The sequence below is a fragment of the Tauraco erythrolophus genome, chromosome W (genome assembly GCF_009769465.1).
Source record: "Tauraco erythrolophus isolate bTauEry1 chromosome W, bTauEry1.pri, whole genome shotgun sequence".
NCBI classification, from domain to species: domain Eukaryota; kingdom Metazoa; phylum Chordata; class Aves; order Musophagiformes; family Musophagidae; genus Tauraco; species Tauraco erythrolophus.
Genome location: NC_141497.1, coordinates 7,139,714 through 7,158,879, shown reverse-complemented (window position 1 = coordinate 7,158,879; position 19,166 = coordinate 7,139,714). Strand labels below are relative to the sequence as shown.

At 44.4% G+C, this 19,166-nt stretch overlaps 1 protein-coding gene across 1 annotated transcript; it reads left to right on the top strand.

Annotated features, from left to right (window-relative positions):
* Positions 1-5,648: 5,648 nt before the first annotated feature.
* On the top strand, positions 5,649-17,971 carry LOC147526192 (uncharacterized). Its single transcript, XM_086630299.1, is given in 6 exon segments — positions 5,649-5,723; positions 6,656-6,880; positions 8,088-8,294; positions 9,728-9,961; positions 10,713-10,848; positions 17,841-17,971. Coding segments are annotated over 6 exon segments (1,008 nt in total).
* Positions 17,972-19,166: the final 1,195 nt, after the last annotated feature.

Here is a 19,166-nt window from a genome sequence, read left to right as displayed (position 1 = left end):
GGTTCTGCTAGATCGTTGGACATTTCCAAACATCAGTATCTCTATTATCCACCACAATTTTGTCACCTCAGGTTAATTCGCTTTTTCGATTACAGAATGAGCAGATACCATATAGATCATGGAATCACAGAATGGTTAGGGTTGGAAGGGACCTTAAAGATCATCTAGTTCCAATCCCCCTGCCATAGGCAGAGAAATACTCCACTACACCAGGTTGCCCAAAGCTTCATCTAACCTGGCCTTGAACACTTCCAGGGATGGGGCAGCCACAACTTCTCTGGGCAACCTGTTCCAGTGCCTCACCACCCTCACAGTGAAAAATTTCTTCCTTATATCTAATCTAAATCTCTTTTTCAGTTTAAAGCCATTTCCCCTTGTCCTGTCACATAAATTAAGCGGAACCAGTGTAGCATCATACATGTACAATTCATACATAGACCTTAGAAGGAGACACTCGTAGAAATGAGCCTTTATATTGTTGGAAACTTCAAAAGTTTGTTGTTTTATGTGCACTGCAGTATCAACAGATTCTTTGGGTTTTGGTTTAGGAAGACACTTCTTGTGGAGGTCGCCATCACAGGCCCCTTGAAGCTTTGAAGCTCATGTTGTTTAAACTTCAAGCAGTTCAGGGAAGTTTAAGCCACAATGAAAGTGCTGAGCAAGAGGAAGAGTTTGAAAAAGTGAGTATTCAGTTTCCTCATGTTGTGTCTTGTCAAAATCGATGTTGAGAAAAATTGTTAATCCTTTATAGACTCAGTTTCCAGTTGCCTTAGAGCACTGCCAGCAGATTCGATCCGGTTTGCACCAGGAGCATCCTAGAATGGTTTGGGTTGGAAGGGACCTGAAAGACCATCCAGCTCCAACCCCCCTGCCATGGGCAGGGACACCCTCCACTACACCAGGTTGCCCAAAGCCTCATCCAACCTGGCCTTGAACACTTCCAGGGATGGGGCAGCCACAGCTTCTCTGGGCAACCTGTTCCAGTGCCTCACCACCCTCACAGTGAAGAAGTTCTTCCTTATATCTAATCTAAATCTCCTCTCTTCCAGTTTAAATCCATTGCCCCTTGTCTTATCACTATATACCCTTGTATATGCCCTCTTCAGGAGAGGTGGTGCAGTCTCTGTCCTTGGAGATTTTCAAGATCTGACTGGATAAAGCCCTGAGCAACCTGTTGTAACCTTCTAGCTGCCTCTGCTTTGAGCAGGAGCTCACCTCTTGAGGTCCCTCCCAACCTGAATTACTCCATGATTCTAGAAAGTTGTTGGCAATACTTTCCAAAATAAAAATTCCATGTTTCCTGTTGTATTCAGCTACTTTTCCTTCCCTCATTTAACAACTTCTTTTTGGTTTTAAGCTTTCCGAAAAAGCAGTGACTGAATTCAAACTGTGTGACAGTGAGATAATCCCTCTTACCAATTCTATTAAAAAGTAAGTGGCCACTGATTTTTCTGACTTTTCATTGTTCAGCAAGTGCAGAAAAGGAACAGTAAATTAGCTGAGTGTGTTGTCATGTAATCGGAAAACTTTCTTTGCTACTTAATTAAGAACATGGCAATTCATGGAGCAGAGAAATATCTGGGGAATAGTTGCAGGGATATACTCTGTAAACAAACATTTGTATTTCTGCTATATCAATAGATTATTTCTACACACAGATGGACTTGAAAATGATCAGACTTGCAGAAGTTTGTGTATGGGACAAAATATTATTTTTTTTTTTGCTACAGTGGAGAAAATAATTGCTAGAAAATGTGTTTCATTAATGAAATCAGCAGAGTCCTACTGAACAGTTATAAGTGACCATGGAAATAAGAAGTTTGAGAAAAGGCAGGATTCTATTAGGTAGAACACTTTCAACAAAACTTGGTATTGCAGGATAGTTTTTATACCGTAATGTGAAATTAAAATATTTTTAATATTTTAATTAAATATTAAAATGTAAAAAAATATTGCAATGTAAAAAAATACAGTGACTTTTACTATTGATACGCCATTTTATGACATAATGCATTGTAGTGTTTAACATCCTGTGTTAAATAGCTATTAATAATTTAATAGAAACTATGCGTTTGTGTGAGCACCTGTATTTGGAGCTGAAATTGTAAATTCTTCTCAAAAAGTATTTTCTTTTTTTAAAAAATGTGTTTTCTCTCTAAGTCAGTGGAACAGTTAGATGTAGAGCTGTAAACTGTATGTAATCCCATTCAGGCTGTTCAGCTGTTTGTAAGAAATCAGCACCATTTGGGGTAAAATATGAATAGTGATATATACACTGTTTTTATTTTTTTGGTATATATTATATACACTGTCTTCATTTCTCCTGATCTAGGGCTTTACACCACTTGTCACATCTCAAAAGTCTTGTTGAAGACACCAGTGACGACCAAGAGCAGACTGATGAGCATGAAGATAAGAAAAAAAGAATAATCTGTGAAGCTGATATCGAAGAATATTTGAATATTATGTAATTGAAATAATTTGGCAACCTGACCACTGGTGAAAATGTTTTTGAAAGTTGAAGCAGTGTTCTAAAAAATGTTGTATTCAGTATTTCTATACATTCTTTTCATTAATTACTTCAAAGCTTAATTGAGTATTAGTGCTTTCAGTAGGATCTAACAATATGTGACAGGAAATACCACTTTTTAAAGACTATTTAATTAAAACGTGAACATTTCCAAGGAATAATCTGTGTGTGTGTGTAAAAATTTTTTGAAAACTAAACTATTTGGCCGATTGTAGTCATCACTTCATGACACAGCCTGTTAGAAGCAAGGGGAGCTCAGTATCACGTGTAAAATTAAGCAGTAAGGTTTAGCAATAATATAATTTCACAAATATGGGCCTAAATAGCCAGAGAAGTAATAGAATTATTTAATTTTTTTTCAGCCTAAATGAATAGAATTAGCTCGTGAAAGCCACTGATAAGCGCTGGAACTTGTGGAAGGGAGAGAGGAGTAGGACTTTACCCATGTGACAACAACAAATTGAGAGACAAAAAAGCTGTAAGTAGTAATTTGAGTTGTGACTTGAAATATATGGACAGAATATTTGGAGAGAACCCTTGTGTACCTCTTCTGAGGCTTATATCATGTAGCCTCGATGCTTTTACGCTGTCAGTAACAAAATATGTATGGCAACGTGCCCTTCTAGTCAACTGTTTCCTTGAATCTGGGTATTGAGGTACACGTGAGCATGTACTGATTCTGAGAAATGAAATAGAAACCAGAAGAAAAAGGAGAAGGAAGATTAGCTACATATTTCTCCCATCTTCCTGGTAAGAATTAGTAAGTAGAGAGAAAATAATAAATGACTTCATTTTATGACCATTATGGGCACATAGGTGAGTCATAAGTCATAGGAAATAACATTATTGCAGACAGATTTTGTTGGTATTTCTCAAATGCTGCAAGCTAGACGTGAAATCAGAGTACAGCAAATCACTCCGCCCTCTCTTATGGAAGCATTGCATTGCTGCGATGTGAACGTAGAGACCACCCGATGCTCTGGGTACAACCGTTGTCTCCAAGACAGTAGCTGTTTGCCAGAGGTTAGAATCATAGAACCATGGAATGGTTTGGGTTGGAAGGGACCTCAAAGATCATCTAGTTCCAACCTCCTGCCATGGGCAGGGACACCCTCCACTACACCAGGTTGCTCAAAGCCCCATCCAACCTGGCCTTGAACACTTCCAGGGATGGAGCATCTACAACTTCTCTGGGCAACCTGTTCCAGTGCCTCACCACCCTCTGAGTGAAAAATTTCTTTCTTCTGTCCAATCTAAATCTCCCCTCTTTCATTTTAAATCCATTGCCCCATGTCCTATCACTACATACCCTTGTAAAATTCCCTCTCCAAAAAATGTAAAATCAAGTGCTAAACGAAAGTAATTGCCATATCCAAGATGTCAGTGATGTTCTTGTCCTTGAGGCTAGATCAGAAAAAAGGAATTTTCTTGAACTCCAGTCTTCCTTAGTGACAGTGGGCAAAATAAAGACAGAGGCTAGGAGTTGGAGGAAATAGTAAAATAAAACAGCAGGACTGGACAGAAGGAAATTCACCATTTCTCAGCACGTTCCAAGAACTGTTTGCTAAGAATGTGCACAGGTATTTGTGATCTCGTGTATTTGCATGTGCAGGAAATCTTTTATGAGGAGGGCACTTCCTCAATTACAGTGTACATATGTTGGTGAAACGGAGCTGAGGGAAGTAAAGGGTTTGATGAAGACAAGGATTGTGCTCTTGAAGAAGATCCAGTCTGTGGTAAGACACTGGCTTGGCATGGTGGGAGGAAAATAGATGTTTTTTTTGTCTCAGGGATTTTTTTTTGATTCATTCTTTTCTTATGTAACCCTGACACTGCCAGAGCAGTTGGATTTGTTTTCTCAGAGATGCTTGTGGATTCTCACATATCTGAGTATCTAGGATTTGGGAAATCCTTGAAAATCATGATGGGAATTTTCTTTCTTGTTGATCATAGATGCTGTGATCTACCGTGGTTTTTAATTTTTGTATCCTTACTCAAAATATTCGATCAACTTTACAGTTGGTAGGTCTCCCCCTGTGCAGAGAATTGTTCGAAGGGAAATGAAAAAAACTTTTCATTCATTTTCAGTTTGAATGGCTGAGCTTTCGCAGCTCTTCCAGAACAGAAAAGGACGGACTGCTGAGGAGAGATGGGCTGTATTTCATAAAAAACTCAGTGCTTCTTTCATTTTAGGCTTACCAACTTAGGAAGGAAGGCTTTAAACTGGAATTAATGGGGTCTAATGACAAAAGGATCTAGGTGTTATCCGTGGAACGGTGACCAGAGGCACAGTAACCATGGATATAAGGTTTTTATAAAAAGGATTGAAGCAATATTAGAGTTGGGGCTGTTCAGCCTGGAGAAGAGAAGGCTCCGGGGTGATCTTATAGCAGCTTTCCAGTACCTAAAGCTTTCCAGCTTTCCTGTAGGCCCCCTTTAAGTAGTTTAAGGAGTTCTTTGTGAAATGTAAAGGGAAGAGGCTCTTTCCTTTAGCATCTGGCATCCAACAGTTGTGTGTGCTTGTGAAGTACGAAAGGTGTAAGCTGGAAGTAGTAGCCAGGCTGTATACTGGACTGGATGTACTGTTGGGCTCACCTAGGTGTAGTTAAGTCCAACTCAGGAGGGTAAAATGGAACAGTTCTGTTGCAGCAAGAGTGATTTAGGCTTGTGAAAATCTTTTGAACAATAATAACGTGTAAGTAGGGAAATAGATTGCCAAAGAAGTTCTGGAACCTCAACCGTGGTTGGAAAAGTCGATTACACAACCAGCCAAAACTGTAGTTTAAATATCTCAGGTCCTTAGCAGAGGTAAAGGAGGTAGATGATCTCTGCTTTTTTTCCTCCCCGAAGTGTTTGATGGTCCAGACTGTCTCATTGTCATGTTGTGTCTTAGGGTTCATGTGATGCGTGAAGAATGTGGAAATGGTGGGACCTTTCTGTTGTAGTTCAGTGAAGAAGAGTGTTTCGTGTTGCATCACATTTCTGCACAATGGTGCTAAACACCATGAGTCGCTTCCCAGGACTCTGTAACATAACTGAGCACATACTGGAATTAATGTTCTTTTGTCTCAATGGTTTTCTTGTCTTCTGTGGACTCATCTCTTTTCAGCTTTCCTAAATGGATAACCAGTCATTTGAAATGCACGGAGAGAGCAGAAGTCCTTCAAAAGGAAAAGAGTGGCCAAAGAAAGAGGTACCAGTCATATCAAACCATAATTACCAGAGTCTGTTTGAAGATTAAAATCTTATTTTGTAATATCACCTAATCCTACAGTATTAAGAAGGTCCTGAAGAAAATAAAAGCTCTGGAGGGCTACAGTTGTGTAGCTCCACGTGCACTAGCTGGGATCTGAACTCTGAGGCATAATTCCCTGGCCCAACTCAAGTTAACAGCTAAATTCTTTCTCCTGTAACTATTGGACAAAGTCATTATCTTTGGCTTTTTTAGCTTTAAAAAGTGAGCAATTTAAACTGGAGAAAAGATTGGTGCTGAATAGAGTAGCATGATATTTTGAGCACTTTGCTGCTGCTAAGAGAGATGTATTTGTAAAGAACTTTTGTCAAAGACATTCGTGAACAAGGTAATTTTGTTAAAATCAGCAAGTAATCTTCAATTTTTTCATTTCTGATTGGCCAGCTTAAGAAATCAACATTCACAGCTCACTTTCAGGTGCTCACCATCTGAAAAATCAGCCCTTGGAAGACAGATCAAGCTGTGCACCTGGAATCAGTCAAGAGTGTTAAAATTTGGGCCAGAGCACGCAGTCTCTATTCATCTGAAGCTGCAGCTTCAGCCTGAATGTCCACAAAGGAAACTTCCAGTAAAGAAGTGATGCCCAGAGCAGTGAGCACAGAAATTTCCCCATTAGAAACAGCAGGGAAAAAAATCCTAAAACATTTGTAAGACCTCAGGATGAGGAAGATGTGCTTTTACTTGATGAAATACCAAAAGGACAATCTAATAAATAAGGTTTCCCTGTCCTGAGCCCAGGAATTTGGTTCTACTTCTGTTTCTGAAAGCCATACTGGTTTGATCACGAAAGAACTTTCGTGATCACCAGCTTTCTCCTGTGTGTTAGATCTAACAAAACTTTTTTGTTTGTTTGGGCTTTTTCTTCATTTCAGGAACGAAAGGGCAACTGGTCCCTCATGAAAATCTTTCTAGTTTGTCTGTTGGCGTGTGTTATCACCACAGCAGTAGGAGTGCTGGTCCTGTCCTTGGTCTATGCAAACACCACTGCCTTTATGAGAGAGATGGATGTTAAAAATGATGGCACATCTTCCCCAAAAGCAGATGAAAAAAGTGTGGATATCAGATTCTAATTTCTGAATCATCTGGAGAAATTAAAGGTAAATTTTTCAGCTTGGGCAATAACATTCTAGCCTCATATAGAGAAGTTTAATGAATTAGTTTCACCTAAGTCTTCTTCAAGCATTAGGTGATGAGTCTAAACCTGTTATCCAGGCTTCTTTTAAAACCTGTGGGGACAGACACAAACTTCCTGACAGCATTTCACTCCAGTTCACCACAGATGTTGGAGGTGCTATGGATCTCTGGAGCGCTTCTTGGAGAGCTAAATAATTGCTCCAACAAATTGGGCTTGCGAGACAAGGCAGCCATTTTATGTGTGAATGTGAAATTAGAGAGTGTGAAATTTTGAGAAACAAAAGTAGAAATCTTAATGTAAGCTGAGTAGCACACTAAACTTCTCGTTCTTAGGACTGGATTCACACAAATTCTTATGTTGGAATTAAAAATGAACTCCGTGATCTTGTTTCAGTGAACTAAAATGAATTCATTGACAATGTAATGAACCCCTAGGAATTATGTAGGTTTTGTTTAGGTGTGTTTTGATACTTACAGAAATGTATCCTTTGAGCAAACTCTAAAGACATACTCCATCTTCCAAATATATCTTTATACAAAAAATAATTCCTGCTGAATTTTTGCTTTTCAGCAAAAAAAAAAAAAAAGGATAGATCAGATAGTAGGGCACTTGAATCTGACAACAGCCATTCTGGTACTCTGTCGTGATTTAACCATGTAATTCATTTTCAAACAAAACATGTTTTTAAGAATGCAAACAAAAGTGTTGAAGAGGAGAGCCACCATTTTATATGCCATCCCTGATGGAAGAAGTGATTCTTTCAAGTACAAAACGTTCTAGAGGCAAATATTGGGAAAGAAATAGGCTCAGGTGCAAATAGTTTGCAAATGTAGAAATTCAGAAAAATCTCATTCAATAAATGTTTAGAGTCTAAAAGTTTACACATATATGTAACTGATTTCCCAAATCCAAGTCCAGAATGACGTAAAAAGAGGAGGAGCCAATCATTTTGGTCTTGATATCGCTCTTTATCTCGTTTGTAGAAAAAATATTACATCACGACATGAGGAAAGTGTATAAATGATTGGGAAAAGCGACTAAAACACATACAGAGAGAATCCTTACTGAGAAAAGGAATCCCTTCAGTAGTGCCCAGACCAAGAATTTTCTGAAATATTTCTGGAATGTTTGTTCCACAATAAAATTTTCTACTCTCACTGACTTGACAGGTATATAACTACCCAGGTGGTGAAATTCAGTGGGCGAGATTCAGGAATGATGTAACCGAATATCAAAGTGATGAAGAAATGAAATTTGGAAAAAGTATCAGCAACCATCGCTCCAAAATGACTTTTGGGACCTTACGGATCAAGAGCAAAGGGCTTCAAGCTCCCCACTGGCATTTTAATGCCAACGAACATGGCTACCTGCTACAGGTATTATCTGATTGTGTCAGCTTTCCTGTTTGGTTTTGCAGTTTGAAGCATCATGTCTAGAAAATAAACGTTATATACAAATGTGTACAGGTAATAGAAACAGAATTACCATTGATTGATGGATGACATGAGTTTTCCTGCTGGAAGTAACATTTTCTAATGGAGATGCTTGAAATAGACTGTTTAATGGTGTTATTTACAAGAGGACCACCCACCTGTAGCTTCCAGTGAAGTATAAAACTGAGGTCAGAGGAGGCTTTGGATACCTGAAAGTTGCAGAATTTTATGTACTTCTCCAAGTGCTTGCAATGATTGAAGCAATTACATTATAGAACCATCACAGAGTTGAAGGACTCTCAAGGATCTTTAGAAAGCCTCTGGCTCCATCCCCTGTTTTGATGCAGGATAAGAATACCTAAATACCTGATATCTGATATCAGATACCTAAATATCTGATAATATAATATCTGATGGTTTTGTTCAGTTTTTAAACATCTTCAACAAAGGAGCTGTTACAAAATCAAAAAATAGTTGTCTCCCATGTTTCATCACACCAACCCTTATAAAATTTGTGCTGGTACGCAGACCGCGTTTTTGTTTATTGCAAAAAAAAAAATAAATCCCAATTTATCCTTGTTTGTTTCCATTGGCTGTGGAGACCCTCAGGTCATCTGAGGGTCATCATCATCATCATCATTTCAGCCTACAAATACTTGAGAAAGGATGGTGGGGAGGTAGGGGAAGGGCTCTTTACATTAGTGATGGGTGATAGAACAAGAGGAAATGGGTATAAGCTTAGTCAGGGCAGATTCAGGTTGGATGTTAGGAAGTATTTCTTCTCTGAAAGGGTTGTCAGCCACTGGAATAGGCTGCCCAGGGAGGTGGTTGAGTCCCCATCCCTGGATGTGTTTAAGAATAAGGTGGATGATCTACTTAGTGATATGGTTTAATGGGGATTAGGGACGGTTGGACTCGATGATCTCTAAGGTCTTTTCCAACCTAGAAATCTATGAAATCTATGAAATCTTTTTTTCTCACAACTTTTTCTACATAGAAGACTTTTGTTCCCATAAAGTCTTCTCTTTCCCAGACTTCTCTTTCCCACTCCTCCTTTCCCCCCTGCTTCAAATAAATCTTCTTTGAAAAGGTTTGCCCTGTCTCATCTGAGCATCAAATTTCAAATCTCTCACTGTGAAGAATTCCAGGTGGCATATTAATTTGAAGACAACATGATCTTTCTTTGGAAGCATTGGTACTGAGATACATCTCAATCATTAATTTATTAGCTGTTCACTTAATAAGAAATGGTTTAATGTGTATTTGTCATGTGTTCCTTAAACTCTCTAAAATTTTGTCACTTAAAATGCTGTTCTGGACGTAAGTTCAAACAAGAAAACTTCCATTACAGTCGTGAAATTCTTATTCTGTTGCAGGATACTGCCTGGATTGGAGTGATTGGTGCAGATGACAGCATGGTTACCACGTACAATGTCACAGCTGGCCAAGTGATCTTCTTCCCTAGAAACACGGTGCACTGGATAAAGAATGTAGGAGCAGAAGACTGCCTGTTCTTGCTGTTCTTCACAACACACGAAGAACTCCAGACCTTGGATGTGGATGACGCATTTTTCTCTACCCCAGAGGACATAGCAGCCAGAGCATTAAAGGTCTGTGTGATGGGACAGCCAACCTCCATCTAGTCTTCTACACATCAACATGGCAGTCCAGGTTCTCTCTGTTTCTTGGAGAGGAACCTCCCTGCCTGTCCTATTCTTCTCGGTCTCATCAGTGTGGAAGGATGCACACGTCCTTGGTGTAACTGTGCCACCCTGTGTGTTTTTATACAGAAGGAGCAATAAGTGATGATGCTCTCTCCAAGAAACTTGTTCTCCTCCACTCTTCACATGTATCCCCAGTTCATGGAGGATCCTCCATATTTCCAAGGGTGGAAGGGAAAATAACATAGTGAAGCCTAAAGCTGATTTCCCAATAGCCCCTTGCTGAACTCTGTGGTGTGAGAAGATCTCACAGGAAACTGTGGATGAGTCTGTCTCCTTGTTAAAATGGGCCTTATTTGAAGTTCACAGTTTCATATGAGCAAGAACACGGCCACAGAGTTTCTGCTGAGTCTGGGGAATTTGCAGAATTGCCATAAAACTTCCCACCCTGAAACAGTTTGATGGGAGATGGCTCGAGTTTCCCTTCTGCTCCAAAATCTCTGTGGGAACTGAGAAGGAAGGGCAGAGCAAAGGAGCAAAATATTGACAGGGCGAAGCAACTAAAGAGATGAGGGATGTCCACAAGGCAGAAATTGTCTGCCACCAGGCGCTAAGGTGGGATGTTCCATAATATAAGGCAAATATTTAATTCCTCAGTTTGCTGGATCAGTCAACTTACTACGCCTCGTGTGTCCCGCAGCCACAAGGTGGAGTTAACTTCATCAGGACATTCAAGAAACAAGTAGAAGATCAAGCAGTTAACATCCCACCAAACTTAAACGAGCTGGTACAAAACACCACTTACGTGCAGTCTCCGGACAACCTGGTGTGGCAGTGTTGCAGAGCCCTTCTGTGGACGGCCCAGAGTCATGACCATACACCAATATGGTTAGAAAATCATGCTCCGTTTATTACAAACAACACACAGGTTATATAGCGGAATGTGGCGTGACACGACTACATACTACAATTGGCTTGCTTAGCGTAAACACACTCTCGTGGGCTATAGTGATAGGGCAGCGCTAGCAGACCACAGGTAATAAGCTCATCCCTTTAGTCTCCTCACTGCGGTCATCGGAGAGGCATCCAGGAGGCGTGCATCTTGGCAGGCTATCAGTCTACATTTCCTTTTAAGGCCATTGAGATAACTTGGAGGACAAAAGTAATCTAGTTGGTAACCTTGTGCTCTGGGGCCCAAACAGGGATTGTCCATACCCGAGAGAATATTATGGCCAGTCTCGGAAAGGAACTCCTCCACATGGCAGTACTACAATCTGAAAGGTATGCATCAAAGAACTCGGTTTATCTTTCTAGAGGGGGAGAGGAGGGGAATCTATAATCTAAACTTTTCATTCCAAAATTAGACTCATAGAATCACAGAATGGGTTGGGTTGGAAGGGACCTCAAAGATCATCTAGTTCCAACCCCCCTGCCATGGGCAGGGACACCCTCCACTACACCAGGTTGCCCAAAGCCTCATCCAACCTGGCCTTGAACACTTCCAGGGATGGAGCAGCCACAACTTCTCTGGGCAACCTGTTCCAGTGCCTCACCACCCTCTGAGTGAAAAATTTCTTCCTTATATCCAATCTAAATCTGCCCTCTTCCAGTTTAAATCCATTTCCCCTTGTCCTATCACTACACGCCCTTGTAAAAAGTCCCTCTCCAGCTTTCCTGTAGGCACCCTTTAGGTACTGGAAGGCTGCTATAAGATCACCCTGGAGCCTTCTCTTCTCCAGGCTGAACAGCCCCAACTCTCTCAGCCTGTCTTCATAGCAGAGGTGCTCCAGCCCTCTGATCATCTTCGTGGCCCTCCTCTGGACCCGCTCCAACAGCTGCATGTCCTTCTTGTGTTGGGGACTCCAGAGCTGAACACAGTATTCCAGGTGGGGTCTCACAAGAGCAGAGTAGAGGGGTGTCATGGGTTAGGCCGATCTGGCAACTAAACCCCACGCAGCTCTCCCACTACAGTAAAATGGAGAGGAGAAAAATGTAATAAAAGAGCTGAGGATCGAGACAGGAACAGAGGACCACCCACCAACCATGGTCCCGGGCAAAAGAGGCTGTTTTCTTAAAGCAAAACGATTTATTAACAGCTACCTACAAAGAGAAAAGCAAACAAAAACAGTTACTTGAGAGGATAACAAGAAAACAAGGCCAGGTCTTAAAATCAACACCACTCCCCCCCTTTGCCTTTTCTTCCCAGCTCTACCTCCTCCCCCCAGCAGCGCAGGGGGCAGGGAATGGGGGAGTGCAGGTCAGTTCATTCCATGCTTTTACTGCCGCTTCTCTTAAAGGAGAAGGAGTCCTTACACCATTGTCCCTTGATCCAGTGGATCCCCTACTCACAGCGAAAGTGTGAATCCTACCCGCTGGGAGGCAAATCCTTACCCCATCGGATTTGCCCCAAGTGCGGGCTTTACCAGTCCTGGACTTTTAAGGAGCTGTAGCCACTCGCTCTGGCGTGAGTCATCATACAGACTTTAAATGCGCTCCGGCGTGGGTCGTCATATCGACCTGAAATGCGTCTCCGTACAGACTTAGATGCGTAAATGCGCCTCGACCTGTGCCCATGATTCACAATAGTCTCAGGCTCAGGCATCTCCTTTAACAAAGCACCTCCCCATCGGCGGGGGTCATCCCACGGACTCTAGATGCGTACCGTGCTCAGGCTCTGGCATCTCTTCTCGACGTGGATCCTCCACGGGCTGCGAGTGGGTCTCTGCTTGCTCCACCGAGGACTGGTTGCAAAGGGGCTGCTCGCAAGGGGGACTCAGCCGCGGCACACGTTGTCCCGTTCCATCTTCACTGACCTCTTATCTGTGTGGCCATTTCTCAGATCTCAGTCCTTTCTGGGTGAACTTGGCCCGGCCGGGCGTCAGGGGAGCGGGGGCCGTGCCCCCCTCCCTTCTCCTTGCCCGTGGGCAAAGGCACCTTTCCAGTTCCTTTGTCCCGATTCGCAGAGGCTCCGATTGGCTCAAGCCCCGAGGGGGATGGGAGTCCGGTCTGATGGGCAGCTTCTGCCACCCGGACCTCCCCCCACACATCAAACCATGACAAGGGGCCTGCTGGCCACACTCCTTTTGATGCAGCCCAGGATACGGTTGGCTTTCTGGGCTGCCAGCGCACATTGCCGGCTCATGTTGAGCTTTTCATCCACCAGCACTCCCAAGTCCTTCTCCTCAGGGCTGCTCTCAATCCATTCTCCGCCCAGCCTGTACTTGTGCTTGGGATTGCCCGGACCCACGTGCAGGACCTTGTACTTGTCCTTGTTGAACTTCATGAGGTTCTCACAGGCCCACCTCTCCAGCCTGTCAAGGTCCCTCTGGATGGCATCCCTTCCCTCCAGCGTGTCCACAACACCACACAACTTGGTGTCATCATTAAATTTGCTGAGGGTGCACTCGATCCCACTGTCCATGTCACCAACAAAGATGTTAAATAGCACTGGCCCCAGTACTGACCCCTGAGGAACAGCACTCGTCACTGGCCTCCACTTGGACATCAAGCCATTGACCACAACTCTTTGAGTGCAACCATCTAGCCAATTCCTTATCCACCGAGTGGTCCATCCATCAAATCCATGTCTTTCCAGTTTAGATACAAGGATGTCGTGTGGGACAGTATCAAATGCTTTGGACAAGTCCAGGTAGACGATGTCAGTTGCTCTTCCCCTATCCATCAATGCTATAACCTCATCATCGAAGGCCACCAAATTAGTCAGGCAGGATTTGCCCTTAGTGAAGCCATGTTGGCTGTCACCAATCACCTCCTTGTTTTCTATGTGCCTTAGCATAGTCGTGTCATGGTTTGATGTGGAGGGGGTGGGGGTTCTGGTGGCAGGAGAGGGGCTTTGCTCCCTGTGACCTCCCTGGTTTTGGAACCGGGTCAGACCTGGTTCTGGCCACCAGATCAGACTCCCATCCCCCTCAGGCTTGAGCCAATCAGCGCCTCTGCGAATTGCCCTATTTAAGTCGGGACAAAGGAACCGGAAAAGGTGCTTTGCCCAGGAGCGAGCAGAGAAGGGAGGAGGGCACTGCCCCCGCTCCCTGGCTCCCGGCCGGGCAGCTGCCTGCGTCGGGCCGGCGCCGCCCACGGAGAATGGTGGCGGCGGAGCTGGCTGGGGAACTCGGGGGCACCCCACTCCCGGGGTGCCCACTGGGCTGAGTTCACCTGGAGAGGACTGAGATCTGAGAGAAACAGCTGCATCGACACCAGGTCAGTGAGGATGGAGCGGGAGGAGGTGTGCTGGAGCCGAGTTTCACCTGCAGCTGATGGTGAGATAGCAGGCGGCCTCCCTGCGACCAGGACGGCCTCGGTGGAGTAGAGACCCACTCGCAGCCCGTGGGGAGAAGATGCCTGAGCCTGAGGATGGTCGTGTTGGGACGCACGACAAGGCAGAGAGGCATCTGGAGTCTGCGTGACAACCCACGCCGGAGCGAGTGGCTACAGCTCCCTAAGTATCCGAGACTGTGGTAAAGCCCACACCGGAGCAATCTGTGGGGAAGGATTGCTTCCTGTGGGCTGGACTCACGCTGGAGAAGTTTGTGGATTTTTCCTCGTGGGTAGGGGATCCACTGGAGCAGGGGAAAAGGGTGTAAGGACTCCTCCTCCTTTAAGAAAGAAGCAGCAGTAACAGCACGGAATGAACTGACCTGCACCCCCCAGTCCCTGCCCCCTGCGCTGCTGGAGGAAGGAGGTAGAGCCGGGAGGAAAAGGAAAAAGGAGGGGCGGGGGGGGAGAAGGTGTCGGTTTTAAGATCTGGTTTTGTTTCTTTCTATCCTGTCAAGTAACTGGTTTTATTTCCCTTTGTCCTTTTAAGTAACCATTAATGAACTGTTTTGTTTTAAGAAAGTCCGGTCTGTTTTGCCCGGGACCATGGTTGGTGGGTGCTCCCTCTGTTCTTGTCTCAACCCTCAGTCCCTTTATTATTTTTTTTTTTCCCTCCTCTCTACTTTACTGGAGAAGGAGAGACTGTGTGAGTTTTAGTTGCTGGATCAGCCTAAAACCACAACAAGTCGCCAGGAGGATCTGCTCCATGATCTCGCCAGGCACAGAGGTGAGACTGACTGACCTGTAGTTCCCTTGGTCTTTTTTTTTTCCCTTTTTTAAAGATAGGGGCTATATTTCCCCCTTTCCAGTCAGTGGGAACTTCACTAGACTGCCACGACTTCTCAAATATGATGGATAGCGGCTTAGCAACCTCATCCGCCAGTTCCCTCAGGACCTGTGGATGCACCTCATCAGGTCCCATGGACTTGTGCACCTTCAGGTTCTTTAGATGGTCTCGAACCTGATCTTCTCCTACAGTGGGCAGTTCTTCATTCTCCCAGTCCCTGCCTGTCCTGGTTTTATAATAAAAGAACTGAGGGTCGAGACAAGAACAGAGGGAGTACCCACCAACCATGGTCCCGGGCAAAACAGACTCAGTTTTCTTAAAACAAACCAATTTATTGATTGTTGCTTAAAAAGGACAAAGGGAAACATAACTGGTTACTTGAGAGGATAAAGAGTAAACAAGGCCAGATCTTAAAAACAACACCTCCCCACCCCCCTTTCCTTTTGTTCCCAGCTCTACGGGAGGTAGGGGGACAGGGAATGGGGGAGTGCAGGTCAGTTCATCCATGTTGTTACTGCCATTCCTTTCTTAAAGGAGGAGTCCTTACACCATTTTTCCCTTGTTCCAGTGGATCCCCTACTCATGAGGAAAAAAATCCACAAACTTCCCCAACGTGAGTCCTACCCGCAGGACGCCATCCTTCCCCATCGGATTGCTCCAGTGCGGGCTTTACACAGTCTCGGATTCTTAGGGAGTTGTGGCCACTCGCTTCGGCGTGGGTCGTCCCACGGACTCTAGATGCCTCACGACCTTGTCGTGCATCCCAAGCTCCATTATTAACAGTTACTCGTCGTGCATCCCATGCTCCATGACCTCTCTCAGGCTCAGGCATGTCTTCCCTGACGTGGGCTTCTCCACGGGCCGCGAGTGGATCTCTGCTCCGCCGAGTCCATCTTGGCTGCAGGGGGGCCATCTGCCGTCTCGCCACCGATTGCAAGGGAAACTCAGCTCCAGCATACCTCCTCCTGCTCCATCTTCACTGACCTGGTGTCTGTGTGGCCGTTTCTCTCAGGTCTTAGTCCTCTCTGGGTGAACTCGGCCCAGCAGGCACTCTGGGAGCGGGGCGCTCCCCAAGTTCCCCAAGCGGCTCCGTCGCCGCCATCTTGAGCATGTGGCGCCGGCCTGGCACGGGCAGCCGCCCGGCTAGGGGCCAGGGAGCGAGGGAAGTGCCCTCCTCCCTTCTCCTCGATCCTGGGCAAAAGCACCTTTTCTGTTCCTTTCTCCCAACTTGAATAGGGCAATTCGCAGAAGCGCCAATTGGCTCAACCCCGAGGGGGATGGGAGTCCAATCTGGTGGCACAGGGAGCAAATCCCCTCTCCTACAACCAGAACCCCCTCCATCACATCAAACTATCACACTGCCTTTGCCTTCTGTGACTTGGGCTGTGCAGCTGGAGCTTATGCCAGTGAAGACTGAGGCAAAGAAGTCATTGAGTACCTCAGCCTTCTCCATATCCCAGGTTACCAGGTCTCCCGTTTCCTTCCGGAGAGGGCCTATGTTTTCCCTAGATCTCTTTTTATCACTGGCATATCTATAGAAGTTTTTCTTGTTACCCTTGATGTCCCTGGCCAGATTTAACTCTGTCAGGGCTTTGGCTTTCCTAATCTGATCTCTGGTTGCTCAGACAATATTCTTCCCAGGCTACCTGTCCTTGCTTTCATCCTCTGTAGGCCTTCTTTTTGTGTCTGAGTTGGTCCAGGAGCTCCTTGTTGATCCATGCAGGCCTCCTGGTGTTCCTACCTGACTTCCTCTTTGTTGGGATGCACTGCTCCTGATCTTGGAGGAGGTGATCCTTGAATATTAACCAGCTTTCTTGGGCCCCTCTTCCCTCTAGGGCTTCATCCCATTGTACTCTGCCGAGGAGATCCCTGAATAGGCCAAAGTCTGCTCTCCTGAAATCCAGGGTAGTGAGCTTGCTGTGCACCCTCCTTGGTTCCCTAAGAAAATTGAATTCCACCATTTTATGATCACTGCATCCAAGGCTGCCTTTGAGCATCACATTCCTCACCAGCTTCTCTTTGTTGTTGAGAACAAGGTCCAGTATAGCACCTCTCCTCGTTGATTCCTCTATCATATGGAGAAGGATTGCCTATGCCCTGCTGCATTGTCCCTCCAACAGATATCGGGGTGGTTGAAGTCCCCCATGAGGATCAGGGCTCATGAACGTGAGGCTGCTCCTATCTGTCTGTAGAGGGCCTCATCCACTCAGTCCTCCTGGTCAGGTGGCCTGTAGCAGACACCTACTACTATGTCCCCTGTCCCTGCTCTGCCTTTGATCCTGACCCATAAGCTCTCAGTTGGCTCCTCATCCATCCCCAGGTGCAGCTCCATGCACTCCAGTTGGTCTTTGACATAGAGGATAACACCTCCTCCTCTTCTCCCCTGTCTATCCCTCTTAAAGAGCCTGTATCCTTGTATTCTGACACTCCAGTCATGGGATTTATCCCACCACGTCTCCGTGATGCCAATAAGATCATATTCCAACAGGCGCGCACACACTTCTAACTCCTTTTGCTTTTTCCTCATGCTGCGTGCATTAGCGTAGAGGCATTTCAGTTGAAACTCAGATGAATCCGACTTCCTGGCTCGAGCGGCTGGAATTCCTTTCTGCTGCTCTTCAGGTGCTTCCAGCATATCTTTATCAATCTTGATATTACTCCCCTCCCCCTTCAAATCGAGTTTAAAACCCTGTTCTTCTGTTATTACAGTATCTGGCTCAACTCAAATAGTTGAATTAGCAGCAGCAGTCCATGCATTTAAACTGTTTGCCAATGAACCTTTGAATGTTGTTGCAGATTCAGTTTATGTTGTAGGTATCATTCAGCAAATTGACAGTTGATCATCCATCGCTGTTCAATCTGCTACTTTCCCTGGCAAAACTTGTTAAAAATAGAACACATGAATATTTTGTCTTACATGTTCGGTCACATACGTCCTTGCCAGGACCAATTGTAGAAGGTAATGCAGTTGCTGATGCATTAACCACGATGGTTGTGTTGCTCAACGTCTATAACAAGCTCACTTGTCACATGATTTTTTCCATCAAAATGCTCACTCATTGAAAAAACTATTTTCTTTAACAGCAAATCAAGCTCAGCAGATTGTACACGCCTGCCCTGACTGTCAACATATTGTGCCTTTAAATACTCCAGCAGGAGTAAATCCAAGGGGTTCGCGTGCCAATGAATTATGGCAAACTGATGTTACTTATATTCAATCGTTTGGTCAATCTAAATACGTGCATGTAACTGTTGATACATTTTCTGCCTTTGTTGTTGCCACCGCCCACGCTGGAGAAAAAGCGAAGAATGTCAGCACTCACTGGCTTCGCTGCTTTGCAACTGTGGCAGTGCCGAAGAAAATCAAGACAGACAATGGTCCGGCATATATTTCATGGCAGATTGGTGCCTTTTTCCAGGATCGGGGAGTGACTCACACTACCGGTATCCCTCATTCGCCTACGGGACAAGCTATTGCTGAACAAACTCATTTAACGTTTAAACAAATGCTTGATAAACAAAAAAGGGGGAACCTTCTGTATACTTCCCCACAGGAATCCTTAGACAAAGCTACATATGTTTTAAATTTTCTTAATTTGTCTGCTTCTAGGCAACATACTACGGCTGTGGATCGTCATTTTAAAACCAGTGCCATTTCTGTAGAAAAAAACAATGGTATATTATAAGGAACTGAGCTCAACTCATTGGGACAGCCCTGTGCCTCTGCTTACATGGGGAAGAGGGTCTGCTTGTGTTCTTCTTCCCACAGGTCCATACTGGTTACCGGCAAGAAACGTAAAACCAGCCAGGACTTTTGAAACTACAGATAGAGAAAGGGAGGTTCAAGAATTAGCAGAGCAAGCAGAGATCACAGAAACACTGAATGAGGAAAATGGTTGAAATGGACAGACTTGTAATAGAAGATTTCATGTTAATATGTTAATTGCTTTTATATTTCTTATTATTTAGTATATTACGTGTGTGAAAGTTGCTTGTATATATGCTTTGTGTGTTTTTTTCCAGTCAGAAGTTGTA